At 52.4% G+C, this 19,435-nt stretch overlaps 2 protein-coding genes across 20 annotated transcripts in view; one reads left to right on the top strand and one right to left on the bottom strand.

Annotated features, from left to right (window-relative positions):
* FNBP1 (formin binding protein 1) overlaps positions 1–9,539 on the top strand; it is a 163,841-nt gene extending 154,302 nt beyond the window's left edge. For 10 of the 15 annotated variants that reach the window (XM_033193834.1, XM_033193826.1, XM_033193818.1 and 7 more), the window contains one exon: positions 821–1,562. In XM_033193834.1, the coding sequence (XP_033049725.1) occupies positions 821–999 (179 nt within the window). In that variant the 3' untranslated portion in view covers positions 1,000–1,562. Of the gene's footprint in view, positions 1–820; positions 1,563–6,265 lie in introns of those variants that run through there. The other 5 variants (XM_033193845.1, XM_033193801.1, XM_033193777.1 and 2 more) reach the window with 1 other exon arrangement.
* Positions 9,540–14,847: 5,308 nt separating this feature from the next.
* Positions 14,848–19,435, bottom strand: part of USP20 (ubiquitin specific peptidase 20) — a 47,029-nt gene continuing 42,441 nt past the window's right edge. For 3 of the 5 annotated variants that reach the window (XM_033193723.1, XM_033193704.1, XM_033193718.1), the window contains exons 23-25: positions 18,073–18,175; positions 16,940–17,011; positions 14,848–16,523 (exon numbers count right to left, since the gene is read on the bottom strand). In XM_033193723.1, coding sequence (XP_033049614.1) covers positions 16,363–16,523; positions 16,940–17,011; positions 18,073–18,175 — 336 coding nt within the window. In that variant the 3' untranslated portion in view covers positions 14,848–16,362. The remainder of the gene's footprint in view (positions 16,524–16,939; positions 17,012–18,072; positions 18,176–19,435) is intronic. The other 2 variants (XM_033193711.1, XM_033193701.1) reach the window with 1 other exon arrangement.

The following is a 19,435-nucleotide window of genomic DNA, read 5'->3' as shown; positions in this document are numbered from 1 at the left end:
ATACAAAATTAGCCAGGCGTGGTGGCACATGCCTGTAATCTCACCTACTCAGGAGGCCGAGGCAGGAGGATCACTTGAACCCGGGAGGCAAAGGTTGCAGTGAACAGAGATCGCACCATCACACTCCAGCCTAGGCAACAGAGCAAGACTGTGTCTCAAAACAAAAGAATTGGGAGACTGAGGCAGGTGGATCACCTAAGGTCAGGAGTTTGAGACCAGCCTGACCAACATGGTGAAACCCCGTCTCTACTAAAAACACAAAGGTTAGCGGGGTATGGTGCGCACCTATAGTCTCAGCTGCTTGGGAGGCTGAGGCAGGAGCATTGCTTGAACTGGGGAGGCAGAGGCTGCAGCGAGCTGAGATCACACCACAGCACTCTGGCCTGGGCAACAAGAGCGAGACTCCATCCCCCCGACCCCTCCCCCAAGAAAACCAGCAGACAAAAGAGAAGCAGTTGGAGCCATGGGGGTACCTTTCCCCCGAGAGAGATCCAAGGGAGACAGAAGAAGACTAGAGAAGAGGACCAAAGATTTCCCCGGTGGGGAAACACTTGCCATTCTGGGAGGGAGGAGAAAGAGGCCCCTGGAGGACTTAGAGAGGGTCCCTAGAGAGACAGAGGTAAGAACCCAGACATTTCTGTGCAGAAGGAGACGGTTCTGAGGCAGTGGGTGAGGGGTCAGTGCGTCAGAGGAGGGCCACGTGGGGTGAATTTTGCATGGACTTCATCTTCGATGACACTTGTTTCATTGCAAAGGCGACTGTTGGCTTTCTACCTGCATTTGCCAAGACATCTAAAATACCCTGATGTTGCTTTTCCAGGTCAGAATGAAGGAACGATCTCCGTAGCTGAAGGAGAAACACTGTATGTCATCGAAGAAGACAAAGGCGATGGCTGGACCCGCATTCGGAGAAATGAAGATGAAGAAGGTTATGTCCCCACTTCGTATGTCGAAGTCTGTTTGGACAAAAATGCCAAAGGTGCTAAGACTTATATTTAATACCATTAAAAAAAAAAAGTTTAAAAAAATGGAGTTGTTTCTCCCCACAACCGTGACTGTTAGAGGCAGTTCCTCAAGAGACTGGCTGGCGAGCACCACGGTGCGCGCGTTCCTGTAGTCTCACAGTGGACTTCAGGGTCCGGGCACCTGAATTGTCTTGTCTAGTTTGGGCTGTGATCAAGTCTCACTTACTGATGAAATTTTAATGTGGAAAGCTGCCAACCGCCAATTTACAGCTGTGTCATTTGAAATCTGATAAGCATTTCTTCTTTTGGTGGTATCTGTAGATTAAAAAAAAAAAAGTTGCATTGTAGCTTCTAATCAATCTTTCTGAATTTAAAAGCCGGCACACATCTTGCAGGTGCCAAAGACTTCCCTATTCTTGTTTATATCTAGTATCCACCATACACTGAGCTACATTAGGAGGTTACAGATTGTAACTTAATAAACTGAACTGTGCTAGTTTGTTCAATTGTATACTCATTCACTTGGGAGGAAGTCACAAGTAAAATAACATCTCCTCCTCCTTGACTAAAGGAGTAAATAAGATTCTTATATTGGCATCAAAACTGTGTATTTTTACTTAAACATGGTCAGCATCCTTAGTAGGGCATCACGAGTATCCTGTTACATCTGTATGATCCCAGACAACCAGCTGAAATCTGGAAACGTTTGGTGAATTGACCAGTTGATTTTTACATGGCATTGCTGATTTTCCAAATGTCCTCAAATTGACAGGTTTTTTTTGTTGTTGTGTTTGTGTTTTTGTTGTTGTTGTTGTTGTTGTTGTTGTTTTGAGACAGGGTCTGGCTCTGTTGCCCAGGTTGGAGTACCGTGGCTCACTGCAACCTCCGCCTCCCTCATGTTCAAGCGATTCTCCTGCCTCAGCCTCCCGAGTAGCTGGGATTACAGGCGGGCACCACCACGCCCGGCTAATTTTTGTATTTTTAGTAGAGACAAGTTCACTTGTGTTGGCCAGGCTGGTCTCAAACTCCTGACCTCAAGTGATCTGCCTGCTTCTGCCTCCCAAAGTGCTGGGATTACGGGCGTGAGCCACTGCGCCCAGCCCAAATTGACAGTTGATCAGATATGCTAGTGCTGTTTAGATGCAGTTACTTAAAAGCAGAGCATGTCCACGCGTCAGCTCCTTGTGATTTTCTCTCACACTTGGTTCTGTTTCTGTTGGTTTTACAAGTAGAGCTGCATCCATGCTTGCCCAGGTGGGGCTATAAATAAAACGTGGTGTGGCAGCAAATGCTTCTCCCCACAGACACAGATCTCAGATCTCAGCACATCGCTGTTCAGAGAGTTTGGGGGTTTGCTTTTGTTTTTTGTTTTTGTTTTTGTTTTTGCTTTCAATCATTGGCAAAGTTTGGATTTACTGGAAATTATTTTAGAATTTCTGGCTCATTTTATACAATTAACTGTAGCCAGAACGAAATAAAATGTCTCATCACATCGAAAGGAATCTAGGCCACATGAGAATTTGCATTTTTAAATTGGCATTGATGTGGGAGGTTAGATAGTGAAATTGGTCGCATGCGTAGATGGTTGCCAGGCATTTCACTGTGCCCATTTCAAGAATCCAACTCGAGATCATAGAGAACCCACCACAAATGGGTCAGAATGAAGGTGCTGGCTCAGATTCTCTTTTCATTCGATTGTGAAAGTGATTTCCTTGGGTCCCTCCTACTTTCAAGTGGGAAATTAGCCCCTCCCTCTACCGTGTGGGTTCATTTTATCAGCTCAAGTTCATTTAAAACTGATTTTCCAAGCAGTAGCTGCACATTCGGGCTCTAGAACCTAGTGGGGGTTGTGGTTGCTTGTGGCTGTTTCAAGATTCTCACAGCCTGTTAACCTTTACATGGTGACAGCCTGATTTTTTAAAAAAACATCCTTTTTTTTTTTTTTTTTGAGATGGAGTTTCGCTCTGCCACTAGGATGGAGTGCGGTGGCACAATCCCGGCTCACTGCAACCTCTGCCTCCTGGGTTCAAGCGATTCTCCTGCCTCAGCCTCCCGATTAGCTGGGACTACAGATGCCCACCACCTCGCCCAGCTAATTTTTTGTATTTTTAGTAGAGACAGGGTTTCACCGTGTTAGCCAGGATGGTCTCAATCTCCTGACCTCGTGATCCACCCGCCTCAGCCTCCCAAAGTGTTGGGATTACAGGCGTAAGCCACTGTGCCCAGCCTTTTATTTTATTTTATTATTTTTATTTTTTTATTTTTTTGAGACAGAGTCTCACTCTCTGTCACCTAGGCTGGAGTGCAGTAATACGATCCTGGCTCACTACAACCTCCGCCTCCTGGGTTCAAGTAATTCTTGTGTCTCAGCCTCCTGAGTAGCTGGGATTACAGGTGCCCGCCACCACACCCGACTAATTTTTTTTTTTTTTTTTTTTTTTTTTAAGTAGAGACGGGTTTTTACCATGTTGGCCAGTCTGGTCTCAAACTCCTGAGCTCAAGTGATCTGCCCACCTCAGCCTCCCAAAGTGCTGGGATTACAGGGTGAGCCACCGTGCCAGGCCCAAATTACTTTTGGATACTTTTGCTGACTTAATATCAATAAAGCCGCCCATCCTGACCCCAGGCCTCTTTGTAAGTATTGCAGTGAGAACATCAGCTGACCCTTCAACCACAGGGATCTGTTCAAATGAGCAGCAGGAAATTTCCAGCTTTACCCCAGTAAACAAGTGAATGGGAAACCTAAGGTGTTAAAATCTGACCTTTCTATCCGATGACAAACTCATTTCCAGTCTGTGAACTCCTAGACAAAACAAAGCAACCACTGAAAAACTCGAAAATAGGGAGACAGCATTAACCTTGTAAAAGTCGGCTTTGCAAAAAGGCATTCTGTCAAGCTATGTGGTTTTTTTTCTTATTTAATTATTCAAATTTAGTTATTTCGTTATTCAAATTTAATTCAGAAAACAGCTCAGTTGGTTTCAGGGGGAATGGGGTGGGAGGGGTCTGGGCACATCAATTTATGATGATAATTTAAAATGTGTGATCATTAAGTTGTGTGTCTCAGTACTATACCAGGTGAATCTCTGTAATACTGACTAAACAGTTAAAGATATTTTGTAAATTTCAGGTCCATCTGATCAAGGCATGAAATACTAGAAAACCAAATTCCAAAGAACCAGGAATTTCCATTTCCACCCAAAGTATACTTTACTATCTTCTAGCAGTTCTCTGTTAAAAGCAGCAAAATCTCAGCTACTTATATAATTTTCTCCTTTTATTTAAAAGTTACACTTAGAGATTAATAATACGTACAGAGAAGCCTTTCCTCCCTACTCTGTTTATAACTCGGTCCAACTTGCCCACAAACACTGCCCTCCTTAAACCCATCTGATGGGGGCAAAGCCACTGTTTTCTTAGGCCCGTAACTCAGTGCAGCTGTGTTATTGTTATAATGCCGGTGCAGTGTGTGTGTGTGTGTGTGTGTGTGTGTGTGTGTGTGTGTGGTGTCTATGATGTGCTTATTTAATAATTGCCAAAATAGTTAGACTAGAGTAACTTCCGGTGAGTCCATTGGATTGTGACTGTCTTTTATGGTTTTTTGGTTTTTCGATTGCTGTTAAATATTTTCATAATTCCCCCCACAGAATACATGTGTATAGACTGCAACTTAAAAACGCAAAGCAGTACTTGAATGAGTTGTTTTAATGTTGTACTTTTATCTGTTTGTTTTATGGGTTCTCCTGCTGCCTAATGACCTTTCTGTTTTTATAACTGCCGGAAAGCCTCGCACGGGGAGGTAGGTCCCCACTGCGGCTCCGCACTTGAGTTTATTATAAACTCTGGGGTTCTGAGTAAGTTTTGTTTGAATACAGCAACATGATTGTCTCTTTCTATTCTTATCCTAAAAGAAAAGACTCTGTCTGGCATCTTTTAGTTGTACCCTCATATCCGCCTCTCTAATAAATGTTATATTTTTTCTCAGTATTGTGTATTTTAAGTGACTTTTCATGTTTCCAAGAAAATTATTCTGTGTAATGTGAATATTTAACTCTTTCATCTCCAGTCATAGGGAATTTTCTAGCCCAATGCTTTTTTAAAAATTCTGCCTCCCACCCCCACCTCCTCCTTTAAATGATGGCACCTCCCGTTTCTGATCCTGCGCGCACTCAGGGCCTGAGAAGTCTGTTTCTTTTGTTTCTCTTCTCTCTCCTTGAGATGAAGAGCTTTTCACGGCGTATTGCTGAATGAATACAGAATGACAGGTTTTCATTTTCACCAAAGATTTTACATTGTGCTGCTGAAGAGCCAAGAGTTTCCTTCTGAGCCAATCAGGCCTTCATGTTCCTTGTACCATTCTAGGAAACTGATGCATTTCTTTTCTCTTCTTTTGGGAGTTGAGGTCTCACTGACGCCCAAGCTGAAGTGCAGTGGCGCGATCCTGGCTCACTGCAGCCTCGACCTCCCTGGGCTCAAGCCATCCTTCCAACTCACCTTCCCGAATAGCCGGGACTACAGGCACGTGCCAACATGCCGGTTAATTTAAAAAAATTTTTTTGTAGAGATGAAGTCTGACTATGTTGTGGCCCAGGCTGGTCTCGAACTCCTGAGCTCATGTGATCCTCCCTCTTCAGCCTCTCAAAGTGCTGGGTTTGCAGGTGTGAGCCACTGCACCAGCCTCCGTTTTTTGTTTGTTTGGTGTTTTTTTGAGACAGAGTCTTGCTCTGTCGTCCAGGCTGGAGTACAGTGGCCCGATCTTGGCTCACTGCAACCTCTGTCTCCCAGGTTCAAGCGATTTTCCTGCCTCAGCCTCCCGAGTAGCTGGGATTACAGGTGCCCGCCACCACACCCAGCTAATTTTTGTATTTTTAGTAGAGACGGGGTTTCACCATGTTAGCCAGGCTGGCCTTGAACTCCTGACCTCGTGATCTGCCTGCCTCAGCCTCCCAAAGTGCTGGGATTACAGGCGTGAGCCACTGCGCCCAGCCCTGGCCTCCATTTCTTACTTTCTCTCTAAACTTGTGAGAAAGATGAGCTGGGGCGGTTGGCCTCATCAGTCTCCTGTTTGGGCTTCTCTTAACCCTGAAGGAAAGACCAGCTAAAGGCTAGAGAGAAAACCGTGAAAGTTCCTCATCTCAGACCTGCCCTGTGGTAACCAATTGCTCTGAGATGCCCCCTCCCACCCCTTCCCTCCCCTCCCAGGGCGGTGCAGTTTGTAGCCAAGAGCAAAATGCCCGCCCGGAACCCGCGCCATCCTCTCTAACAGAGAGTTTCTCTTTCTGTTTCTCTTTGTGTTGTAGATTCCTAGAGGGGAGTGCCTGCGAGCCTCAGGTGAACCTTCCTGGAGGAGCCTCCGTCTGCTTGTCCCCACAGGCCTCCAGTGCCCTGCCCTGTGGACGGCCCATCCCTCCGCAGCCCCATCCCTGCGGGGCGGTCTCTCTCTCTCTCTACAGCATGTTCCCTGCGGCCCTGCCCTCCTGCCCAGCCCGGGGCCACCTCGTGGGGGACAAGTCTCGCCAGCGCCCACCCCCACGGCTCGGGTCGGTCCTCATCACTCCCCCAACCCACCCCTCGCAGGCCACTGAGACGGTGGGATACACACCCCCGCCTGCTCCTTCCTGGGCCCTCAGTCCCCCAGGGCCCGTCCTGGCGGCCCTTCCGCGCTTCACACAGTGCCTTTAGTGAAAATGTCATCACGGGTCCCCTGAGGAGACAAGGCAGGTCCGGTGCACACCAGGCGGACCGAGCACTCGATGTCATCCGTGTCCCCGACTGTCTGCTGTAGAAAACACTTCCTCTTTTCCCAAGTCTGTGAAGTCCTCAGTGGTCCTTTTTGGATTCTAGGCTTGCACCTCATACTAAACATTGACCCTTTCACTATCCCCTCGAACTGAGAGCATCTGGTGGGCAGGGGGCAGGGGCACACACACCCACAGGCACACCCACCAGCGCACACGCCTGCGCACACATTTTGGTTTGGCGCCCTGTTTTCAGTGGCCTGGGAAGGTCCACGCTGGAGGTCGAATTCCAGCTCGCCTTGTTGGCTCACCTGTGTCCACCGGCCGTGAGGAGCCCACGCCTGTCCTCCGCGTCACTTCCCTGTCCCTGAGAACTGCAGACCATGCGCTTGTGAGCGAGGCCCTCCCCTCTGCACCGGCTCATTGGAAAGCGAACATCCTCTCCTTTCCAGGAGCCCCGGGATTAGCATCTGAAGAGGTTAGCACTTCTCTTTTTTTTTTTTTTTTCCGAGACAGAGTCTCGCTTTGTTGTGCAGTGGCATGATCTTGGCTCACTACAACCTCCGCCTCCAGCAATTCTCCTGCCTCAGCCTCCCAAATAGCTGTGATTACAGGCGTGTACTACCACACCTGGCTAATTTTTGCATTTTTAGTAGAGACGGGGTTTCACCGTGTTGGTCAGGCTGGCCTTGAACTCCTGACCTCAGGTCATCCGCCCGCCTCAAAGTGCTGAGATTACAGGCGTGAGCTACTGCACCCCACCGAGGTTAGCACTTTAATCACCAAAGACCCCGTGCCTCTTGTGGTCCGTTGAGGGATCCCGCCGCCACCACCCCATTTATCACGTGCTCTTCAGGTCATGTGGAATTAGTTGAGTTTGCTTTTAGAGCTAAGTTTCTTTCCCCTTTTGGGTCTTTGAGGAAAACCTGAGATCCCCTAATCTGTGGCCCCCCACACCTTAGAGCAGAGCAGCCCCTCCTCTCATTTGGTGCAGAAACAGTCAAGAGGAACCATTGGCTGAGAGCTCCTGTGACTGAGAGCACCACCGAAGCCTAGGGATGACGTCGGGCAGCTTTATTTGCTTGGCTTTGTAACTAGGTGGTCCCCTCAAGCATCCTCAGTTGCTCTTGCTGTTTACGAATGTGAGACAAGGAAGTTCTACAGAAGCCAAAGGGACAGGGACAGAAAGGACAGGTCCCAAGGGATGGCGCCATCTTTACTCGTGGAAACCAGGAAATTGCTCCTCTCAGCCAACCAGGGTTGACCACACAGCACCCTTCGGGAGCAGCTCAGCCAGCCCTCCGGGACGAGAAGCCACAAGCACGGAGGCCCAGGCAGGTGACGAGGAAGTGGCTTTGGGTTTTTAAAGTGGGTGAACATGAGCCTCTCTGACTGTTTCTTCCCTGGGGGACTGCAAACCGCCCACTGAGGGCTCAGGGCTGCGGCAGAGCCATGGGCTTCCGGTCCCTTCAACCCGTGACCTAAGTGTGGTGCACCCATTACACGCAGGAGGACCAACTTGACGGACAAAAGACAAGCTGGGATGACTCAGGGTGAGAAGAGTCAGGGCCCCGCCTCCGTCCCTGCAAACCAACAGGTGCACGGCGAGTGCGGCAGTCTGCACAGCTCCGCAAGGGCTCCCCCGCCAACGGGGCCGACAGGGATCTCCAGGAACTTCTGACCTCACCAACTCAAGTGGACCACTCTCCACTCCACGAGGATGCGAAACGGTTCTTTAAAATGGGATCTGCATGTGCATCGCATCTTTCATATGATGGGTCAGGATAGATTCATTTCTTGCCACATAGTGAAAAAGGTATAAGCTGCAGTAATTTGCTCTTTGAATGACCGTCACCCCCAGTATAGGATATGCTTATATCCCCGTCATTCCTCCGCCTTTTAAAATTTTTCCACCACCCGTGTCCGAAAAGAATGTTACAGCGAGTGCTCTTAAATGTTGAACCTGGGTGTTGCTTCCTGGCCCGTCTGTGTGGCTCCATGGAAAGCTCACTGCTGCCCCAGCCGGGCTTCTTAGAGGCGGTCAGTTGTCCTATGTATCATTTACTCTGGGAATCCTACTGTGAAATCATGTCTGTGTTTTTCTGGAGCAGTTCACATAGAGTAGAACGTGGAATTTCCCGTGAGCGTCTCCTTCCTGCCCCATATCTGCCGCCTGTCACTTCACCGCCGTGCTAGAATACTGTTGTGTTGTAAGATGACTAATTTTAAAAGAGCCTGCCCCGAAAAGTACTTAGAAACAAAATGAAAGAGAGGAACTTGTCCTTTACCCAGTTTTTCATTTGCAGGATGGGAAAGTATAAAAAGGCACGGAAGGTTGTCATGGGCTGTTCCGTGGGGGGGGGGCGTTTATCCTGCTCACCTTGGAGATAAGCCTGCAGCTTGTCTAACCAGCACAGCACAAAGGTCTCGATGCCTTTTGGTAACATCTGTCATTACAGAAGAAAGTTTACACGACGTCAAAAAAGTGACGTTAATGCTAAGTGTTTTTCCAGAAATACTGGTTTCATGTTTCTTATTGGCTCTGCCTCCTGTGCTTATTATCATCCAAAAACTTTTTTAAAAGGTCCAGAATTCTATTTTAACCTGATGTTGAGCACCTTTAAGACGTTCGTGTGTGTGTTGCACTAATTCTAAACTTTGGAGGCATTTCGCTGTGTGAGGCCAGTCGCCACTGTAAAGGTCCTAGAGTTGCCTGTTTGTCTCTGGAGATGGAATTAAACCAAATAAAGAGCTTCCACTGGAAGGCTTATATTGACCTTGTAACTCTATGTTAATCCTCTAAGTGTTAAAATAAAGTATAACTTCTGGCACCGTGTCATGGGACTATTATGTTGCATGAAGACATGACCTTAGTTGTGGAAGCAGTCTAGTGTCATTGGAAACCCCCTGGGCTGGGGAGCTGGCCCCTGGGAGGAGCTGGAGACCTAGACAGCTCTAAATTCCACCCCCATCCACAGTGGAGGGGGGGGGCTCTTAGACCGTGGTGACAGGAAATTCGGGCTGATTTAGTGCAAGGAGTCTGAGAGGCTCCTTATGGCTAGGAGTATTTTTTGCATGCACATTCAACTGGTTGCTACTCTAGCTCTTTGGGGACCCCATTGCTTGGGGCTGGGGCAGGAGGAGGTGGTGAAATGAGGGCACGCCTGAGTTTCATTGATCTGGTGTCACCAGTGCTCAAGCTGGTACTCCTGGTGGCGTGGCTGGAATCACTAGTTTCTGTGAGGCTGCAGGCAGTGCGCAGCTGTTTTATGTGGACAGCTCAAAAGGGCAGCCGCTTTGTGCCGGGCAGCCGCTGGACATGTGCAGCGGGAGGCCCCGTTTCCACAGCCAGCTTTGAAAATTTCACCCTGGCCTTTTGGAGAAAGATACAATCGGTTTGTGCCCACACTTCTCTATGTCCCGAGGTTGTTATTTTTTTTTTTTTTTTAAGCACTGTTTTAGGAAAACAGTTGTCCAGGAAATGACGTATTCGCAGCTATACCAAGTACAGGCCTGGCAGCTCTGCTGATGCCAAGCGTCCTCACTTGCGGAGGGCAGGAGGTGAGGGCACCAACAAGGGGCCTTTGGGAATCTCTCCCACAAGTGCGTGCAGCTGGCTTCAAGGCGTCACTGGGAGTCCCTGGTTCCCAGTGTGACACAGCGTGGCACAAGGGAACAAGGGGGACCTACCCTTATCCTACCCGAAACCCTCTCCTCTAGGTTGTCAGCAAAAAAGTCCACTTGGGAAGAATATTTCGGGACTGCGCCCAGCAGTCTGCGGGGCGGAGACTGGCTGTCTCCACCTGTGAACCCCCCACGCCCCACCCGCCCCGCCCGAGCCTTCTCCAAGAGCTGCACCAGCACTGAGGCGCCGAGAGCAGAGCCTGCTGGTTTGGGGCCCGCATTCCCGCGGCTGTGGATATCACAGAGGTCGGGAGCAGTGGGGGCGACTAGTTGGTTTTCTGCTGCACTGGGGAAGCCTCTTGAAGGAGGAAGTTCCTGACTCACCGGCTCCGGGGAGGCCACAAGCCCGTGGGGCCGGCTCCTCCAGCGGGTCAGGAAATACCGGCCAGCCCCACGCCCTCCACCCGCCCTGGGCACGCCCGAGCCTGGGAGGCGGCTCCTCCGTCCGCAGAGACGGTGGGGACCCCTGGCGGGAGCAGACGGCAGAGCGCAACAGTGGACGGAGCAAGGAGGGAGCCCTGCGGTGAGGAAGGAGAAGGAGGTGGGCAGAGGCGGGGCTCGGGCATGCCCCCATTTTTTTTTTTTTTTTTAATTGAAGCGAAAGACCGAGAAATCGTGAAATGTATGGGCCAGCCTGGAAGCCCCACTTTGAACTGCTGCTGCCAGAGAAGGATGGTGGGAAAGAGGCACCATCCAGACGGGTTCCCTGGCTCTGCGCACCCGCCTGGAGGCGGCCTCCCTTCCCCTGGCCCTGCAACCCTTTCCTGAGAGGGGAGGCAGGGATCTGTGTTGCCAGCGCCCTCTGAGACCCGGGATGAGGGTGTGAGGGCTGCCAGCAGGCACGTGGCCGCCCCTTGGTGTGTCAGCTGCTTCTCCAGGGTGGCACTGAGTGCCCATTTGGCCTTGAGCACTCGTGCCTGCCGTTAGACCTCCAGATGGTATAGTGACACCAGCCGGGGACATCTCTGGACCACAAAAGGTACAGAAGCAGAGGAAGGACCCTACTTTTGTCCGCAGAGCTACGGGGCCGGAAGCTGTGGGAGGAAACACAGACCCACTCTCCCCGTGGGGGACGGAGAAGGCTCCCCTCTGCCCCGCGGCACCTGCTGGAGGGATGTCTCCGCCCAGGACTGGCCGCAACCCTTCAGTCTGCACAGGCTCTGGCTGCCACGCTGCACGGAGCCCTACCCTTCAGAACCTGTTCCCAGGTCCAGCTCTCCATAGGCCCCCTCATCTAGGCTGGTCATGGGTCAAATGGAAGCAAGGAATGGAGGCTGCACCCTGAGAAACCCTAGGACACCTTTCCAGAACATACATTGCCTAGGCTGTCTACTGCTCCTAGCTTTCCCCAAAGGCGTGCGTTTCTGCTGCGCCCAGCTCACCCTTGCTCCGTCCAGGTAGCAGGTGTCTCTCTGTGTAGGTGAAGTTGCACAAGGGAAGAGCCAGAGGGGACTGTGATTCCGAACCACCCCCCGCCCCCACTCACTTCCCTCAAGGCTCTCTGGGGCTCAAAATTAGGTAGCATTAAGATCCTCAGGATAATTTGTTTGCACTGAATTTAAAACAGAACAAAGGTGGGAAACTACACTTTTTGGGTGGCTGCACCTTGCAAATGTATTCGGATGCAGGTTTATGAGTAGCGCCATGGCTGACAGAACCACAGGCAGGCAGCAGGTGGCCTTCGGCCTCCCCCACGGTGCAGGCGCCTTTCTGGCTCCTCTAAGAAGCCCGGCTGGAGCCACGCCCTGGCTCAGCGCAGAGGAGGAGCCTGAGCCCGGCCTCCCCAGCCACCTAGCGCTTCCTGTCCCTGCTCAGTAATCAACCACAGACTTCAGATCCTGGCATCTAAGTTTGAATTCCTTAAAAGCCAGGTATTTAAAAGGAAAATAAGGAAACGTTTTAAGGCAAATTGGTACCTACTTCCAGCTCACCTTCCTGTAGTGCAAGATCTCCAAACCTCCTAAATAAATCTTCCAGACAAAACTCTTTCATTCTCATTTTCCATGTTCAATGTCAATCACGTGGATAGACACGTATCTAACCTTCAAATGTAAACAAAGCCAAAAATATTGCTTAGAGATTCCCACATAAAGACAAAGGTCAAACTCTTTCGGGAACGCTGTCTACAGGCACTCGGCATGGCCCAGTTTCACAAACCATCATAGGCTTTCTTAGAATACAGCCTCTAACAAACAGTAGGCCGGCCCGAACCCCTGGGAAGAGAATCGTTTACCTTTATACCGAGATTGGGAAAGTGCCAAAGTCTGCACGTGGCGTAGGCCTGGGCTGACTTCCAGGGGTTTGTGCTGAGACCTAGAGCTCCTATGAGACCGCCCCAAACCAAAAACGTGTCAGCAAGCGGCCAGGCGTGGTGGCTCACGCCTGTAATCCCAGCACTTTGGGAGGCTGAGGCAGAAGGATCACTTGAGCACAGTGAGACCCTGTCTACAAACAAAAAACCCGTCAGCAGGGCATCTGGTGCTTCTGTGTGAATGTGTTCCCGACAGGATCAAGTGTGCCTTCCTCATCAAGGAGCAGAAAGTTGCTGGGAAGGTGTTAAAGGCATGAGCACAGTCAGAAAGCTCAATTTTAAAATGAAGCTTTTGGCCGGATGCAGTGGCTCAAGCCTGTAATCCCAGCACTTCGGGGGGCCAAGGCAAGCGGATCATGAGGTCAGGAGATGAAGGCCATCCCAGCTAACACGGCGAAACCCCGTCTCTACTAAAAATACAAAAAAAAAAAAAAAAATTAGCCAGGCGTAGTGGCACGTGCTTATAGTCCCAGCTACTCCAGAGGCTGAGGCAGAATTGCTCAAATCCAGGAGGCAGAGGTTGCAGTGAGGTGAGATTGCACCACTGCACTCCAGCCTGGGCAACAGAGTGAGACTCTGTCTCAAAAAAAAAAAAAAAAAAAAAAAATAGTAATACAATGAAGCATTTTTCAGCAAAAAAAAAAAAAAAAAAAAAAAGGCAAGATGAGGGAACTGCGTGCAAGGAGCCACCTCTGGGGTGGGGCAAGGTGGCTGACTCCGGAGGGCCCCGGGGCTTTCCATGGAACTGGCAATGTGCTATCTTGGGTCCTTGTCACGGTGTTATCCTTGCCTATGCTGAAATGTTTCTGTATACTCGTATCTGACAGTGGTAGGGAAGCAGAAGCCTAGGGGAGCCAGGGTGACATCATTTTGAGTTCAGCTCCACCTGAAAACTAGCCAGGGAGGCTGGGCACAGTGGTTCACACCTGTAATCCCAGCACTTTGGGAGGCCAAGGTGGGCACATCGCTTGAGGTCAGGAGTTCGAGACCAGCCTGGCCAACATGGTGAAACCTTGTCTCTCCTGAAAATACAAAACTTAGCCGGGCATGGTGGCACGCACTTGTAATCCCAGTTACTCGGGAGGATGAGACAGGAGAATCGCTTGGACCTGGGAGGTGGAGGTTGCTGTGAGCCAAGATCACGCCACTGCACTCCAGCCTGAGCGACAGAGAGAGACTCCATCTCAAAAAACAGAAAATTAGGCACAGTCCAGGCCAATCACAACCTAGGTCTAAGATGTTTACATCTGAGGAAGCAGTTACCTAACGCCCACAGGGACAAACTCCTAGGACGGCAGAAGGTTCAGATGCCACACAACAGTGTATGCTTGAAGATGACCACAGTGAGGCTTCGATGTGCCAAGGATAGCTTTCTTTAAATCAACAGAGCAATCCACTGTGTCAGGCTGTCAGCCCACGTGACAGACACAGCGTAGCTTTTCTATAGCTAAGACCCCTACATAAGAGGAGTTGAAAACAGCGACGGGCACCCCTCCGCTTGCTTTCTAAGGATGCTCTACTCTGTACCTGAGCAACTTTCAATAAACTCTTCTCAGTGAACTCTGCAACTCACTTTGAGTTTCTTCCTGCGTGAGATCCAAGAACCGTCTCTTGGGGTCTGGATCGTTCGGAACCCCTTTTTCCTGCAACAATGGGATTTCACAAATACATGTTGGTAAGTTATATATAAAAATCTCAAGTTCTTCTCTCCCCCAAAATGAGACCCAACAAAAAACTCAAGACTACTGAACACCAGCATCACTGAATGCCCAGGGCCAGTGTGCAAAGGAGAGGCAACCCCCTGCTCACAGCCACTCTGTAACCGCCTGTCTGGGCGGCCAGAGGGGGACTGGCCTGTGGGATGTGCTGGCCTCAATCACTGGCCACATCTGGCCCTACCTGTCTGAGGCTGGTGTTGAGTCCAGGAAAGGAGACGCCGACGGGCCTTTAAAGTGGCTGGGTCCCCTCTTTCGCTCGCGTCCACAGCCTCCAGGTGGTCTCTGGTTTCAGAAAGCCACATGGAAAGCTCCCTCCCGGGCCTGGTGATCTGCAAGGCGAGGCCCAGGGCTTGGTGGGCTGTCCCCATGGCAGAGAGCCTCACCTTCCCTCCAGCAACAGAATTAACTGCAGTGAAGGAGAGACGACAGCGTGGCTGTGGGAATGTTTATTCTGTGTTTATTCTGACATTCTGAACACAAACTAGACAGCACAGAGGTGGGGCCCGATCCCAGCCTGCACAGCTGCGTGGTGACAGTGCAGCGTGCAGCCTCTGGCTGCAGCAGCAGCTTTCAGAAGGCTGGGGTCAATGCCAGGGAACCGAGGCTCAGCTGGGAGGGAGCAGGATCTGGGAGAGAAGATCCGAAAAGTGAGGCCTCGGCCTCTGCCAGACCCACCTGCTGGAACTTCCACCACCATCTGCTTCTACAGAGACTGATGACCACAGAGGTGTGGGGGGGCTGGTCCCAGAGCCCCTTCCCCACCCACGCCCCATCTGCTTTGACCCTGACGATGGCCACATCTCGCTCTGGCGGTTTCTCCAGGGGCTTTGGTGCCTTGCTGTGCTCAGTGGGTCCTTCCACTCAGCATCCAGAGGCCGCTTCCCAGGATCCGCCTGAGCGCTGCCCCCTGCCCACCCCCCACACGCTTCCAGGTGGGCTCTGCACTGACGACGCTGGGAGGAAGGGAAAGTCTGTCTTCTCTAGCGTCGGCCCGGGAAGCTGCCTTTGCAGCAAATGGCAGCGCTGTGAGGTGTCCCTGTTTCATCATCCGGTTCCCTGGTGGGGGCTCAGCAAATTCCCATGAAGATGAACTGCTGAACTTCGAGGCAAAGTACAGCCAATCCAAGGGCAGGCTCAGCAGGATGCGGTGTCAGGGACCAGCTGCCTCCAGAAATATCCCCCACTGGCAGAAATCCACCCTCCTCCTGGCATTCCAATCAGCAATGAGTCCAGAGTCTTCAGTCTGCAGGAAAAGTGCTGAGAGCAGCCTGGGACTTCAGAGCCTTCCTGGTGACGCCCAGGAGATGCAGGGGTGCGAAGGGACCACCAGGGAGGACCTGTGAGCTCCTCACTGGCCAGGGCTCCTTCCGAGTCTTTGGGGATCCAGGTCAATCACACGGTGGAAACGCTGTGAAGCAGCAGCTACTCCCTGACTCTGGCCCAGGACGCATCCTCTGCCTGAGGGGGGTGGCGTCGGGCTCCAGGAACAAAGCTGGGCCGAGCTAGCAAGAGGACAGTTGTGGGGGACGCAATGATGACAGTGACTGGCAGGAGCACTGCCAGGACAAAGACCCAAATTAACGTCACAGAGTCTTGGTCGTTTAAACAAGCCTGAAGTGCATGTTTTCTAGTTGCAGTGTTACTCACTGCGAACCAAACCAACTCTTCTGCCTCTTTACACAGCGGGGTTCTGCAGTGGCCCGGCCTCTCTTCTGGGCACAAACACGCCTTCCACGGGGTGGGGCACACGGGGCTGTGGGGACACGGCACTCAGCAGTGGGGCTGGGCCACGTCCAGGGCCCTCCGTACAGCCTCCAGGAAGGTGCCTTCAGGGACCTGCTCTTTGGATGCTCAAAGGGACACATGAGGGTCTCTGGAGAGGGAGGAGAGGACCCAGAGTGCCATGGAGGGACCAGCCAGGGCCACTTACAGACTAGCCCAGCAAATCACACTGCCCGGGTCTCGGCTTCAATCTTCTGCTCCCCGTGCAGGCTCTCCGGGCCCGGCGGCTGCACCACGCTCTGGCGGATGGCGATCTCGGGGCCGCCTCCGTACAGGCTGTTCAGGTAGTTCCAGGTCTCCTCTGAAATCTGCCCGTAGTCAGCTCCTGCAGGGCACGAGAGGCATCCCTGGGCTCACCTTTGCCGCCTCAAGGAAGCCACTGGCCTGGGCAGCGGGGGCTCCGCTGTCAGATGGAAACCAGGATTTCCCAGAGGAACGTCCGTCCTGCTAAGGGCCCCGGAGATGTGTTATTTCTGGCTGTGTCACTTGTTCCTGGGAGTGAGGCTGACATAAACAGCAGGGTGGGCAAGGCCAGCAGCAGGCAGAGGGTGGGACCTGGGGGACACAAGCAGAGACCAAGCCCCTTGGGCCATCTCTCAGCCACCTGGGCCTGGACTCGGGTGGACATCTCAGCCTGACTGTAAGAAGGTGGTAAGGGGGCTCCTGGAAGGACGGGACTGGGCAGCAGCCTGGCAGCCAGGAAGGGCAGAGAGGAGCCTGGCTGACCCTGGGGGAACTCACCCTGCTTCAGCTGGACGTGGCCGCTTCCTTTGACCTGTGCAATCCTGCTGTTGTCAATGGGCCCGGGGGGCTCTGGAATAGACACAGCGGGCTCGGGTTCAGCCCCTGGCATGCCCTCCACCCTCCGCAGCAGCAGAGCCATCCCAAGTGAGGCTGCCCCAGGCCTGGGGGTCAGCGTGAAGTGTCTAATAGAGGTGCCTGGCCCACCCACTGCTCCTCTGTGGCAGTCTGAGGACCCAGCAGAGGGAATTTCCAGAATGCATGAGATCGTCTCAGACTCTGTGCCGGCCGCGGGAGCTGCAGTGGGTGGCCCATGCCTTCATCTCTGCTGGCAGCTGCTGCTCACCACGCCCCTTCCCCTCTGCCCAGCTGTCTCATTTAGCCTTGGCAACCACAGGACAAGACAGAGGTTTACAGAGACAGAGCCGAGGCCTGGGCAGATGAAGTAACCACTCAGGTCACAGCTGGTAGAAGGCAAGGCCACCGTCCAGGCCAGGGTGGGGGTTCCGAAGCTACGTTCTCAACCACAGCCACGCTGAAGGCCTCAGCCACCACCAGAGGCGCCTCAGGGTGGCCCTGGCACCTTCCCTGAGCAGCGGGATGGCAGTGAGGCCTTCCTTCCCGAGCACAGGTGGGTGCTTGTGCTCTACACAAAGGGTCCCGTGAGCAGGACCATGGGCTCTGCCCACCCTGCCGGGCCCCAAAGCCACAGGCAACCCATGGCTGGCTCTGCTGTTCCTCACTGGGGGTCTGGGGGTCCCTGGGAGCTTCCTTGTGATAGGGCCTGTCTCCACCTCTGTAAATCCAACGAGTTGGATGACAAATCTGTCATTTCAGGCAACACACTCCCGAGGAAAGGGCCTTGCAGGAGGACAGAGCAGCTTGCTGGGCACGGCAGGAAGTGGAGAAGGGGCGGGGGCGCAGGGCAGGAGCAGCTTCCTGCCTCTGGGTGGGGACAGCGATCCCCACTGGGGATTGGCAGAGCCCCATGCTCTCTGTCCACCCTGGATGGGTGGCACCTGGGGGAAGGTACAGGGCCTGCAGGAGCCCCCGTGTGCCGGCCCTCCCCTGCCAGCATCCCATCTCCCAGGAGGCCCCCGGGGCAGGTAAGTGCCAGGCCCCCCTCAGCTCACCATTGTCCTTCCCCTTGACGAACGCCTCCCACTCCCGGAACCACTGCATGCTGATGCAGTAGATGACGCCCGGCGACTCCTCAGCCTGGAAGGCCTTGTTCAGCTGGGCAGGCGGGCAAGGACGGGAGGGGACAGAGGGCAGGTCAGCCTCTATTTACCTTCAGCAAGGATTTTCCAAATGCCCCCGCCCCAGGCCCTCACCCAAGAGTCTTATAAAAACACCAGATGCTCAAGGTGAAAAATCAAAACCCCCAGACAAGCTCAAACAAAATGAATACACCCATCGCTCAGAGGACAGTGGCAACATTTTGTGGGTCTCTTCAGTAACTGTTTGACCCAACTGAGACCACAAGGGAGATGCTACTTTTTGAGAGGGAGTCTCACTCTGTCACCCAGGCTGGAGTGCAGTGGCACGATCTCGGCTCACCGTAACCTCTGCCTCCCAGGTTCCAGCGATTCTCCCACCTCAGCCTCTTGAGTAGCTAGGACTACAGGTGCGCACCACCACCTGGCTACTTTTGTATTTTTAGTAGAGATGGGGTTTCACTATGTTGGCCAGGCTGGTCTTGAACTCCTGACCCCAGGTGATCCGCCCACGTCAGCCTCTCAAAAGTGCTGAGATTACAGGCGTGAACCACCGCACCTGGCCTGGTAGATGCTAATTTTCCCCGGTTGAATAGAATGTGCCTATCTGCTCAGAGAGGCAGCTCTGGTTCTGACTGGAGCATTTTCTTTTTCTTTTTTGAGATGGGGGGTCTCACTCTGTGCCCAGGCGGGAGTGCAGCAGCACAATCGTGGTTCACTGCAGCCTTGACCTCCTGGGCTCAAGTGATCCTCCCACCTCAGCCTCCTGAGCAGCCTGGACCACAAGCGCGCAGCACTATGTCCAGCCCTGACACTATCTTTTTTGTTTTTGTTTCAAGACAGGGTCTCTATTGCCCAGGCTGGGGTGCAGTGGCACGATCACAGCTCACTGCAGCTTCACCATCCCAGGCTTAGGTGATCCTCCCACCTCACTCAGCCCTCCGGGTAGCGGGGACGACAGGTACACACCACCGTGCCCAGGTAATTTTTGTATTTTTGGTAGAGATGGGGTTTTGCCATGTTGGCCAGGTTGGTCTTGAACTCCTGGGCTCAAGTGATCCACCTGGTCGGCCTCCCAAAGTGCTGGGATCACAGGCATAAGCCACTGTGCCCAGGCAGCAGAATCATTTCCTAATGGCCACAAAGCACGGGTGTCCCTCAGTGTCTCTCACCGGGCCTTCCCTGTGAGTGGAGTGCGTCCTAACCCTGTTAGAAGTAGTGTGGCAGGGGGAGAGTGTGCCAGGAGCCTCACCTGCACTCAGCTCTTTCACAGAAGTCT

The sequence above is a fragment of the Trachypithecus francoisi genome, unplaced genomic scaffold (genome assembly GCF_009764315.1).
Source record: "Trachypithecus francoisi isolate TF-2019V2 unplaced genomic scaffold, Tfra_2.0 Contig01585, whole genome shotgun sequence".
In the NCBI taxonomy this organism is placed as follows: Eukaryota; Metazoa; Chordata; class Mammalia; order Primates; family Cercopithecidae; genus Trachypithecus; species Trachypithecus francoisi.
Note: the sequence above shows the minus strand (reverse complement) of the source record. Positions and strands in the feature narration are given on the sequence as shown.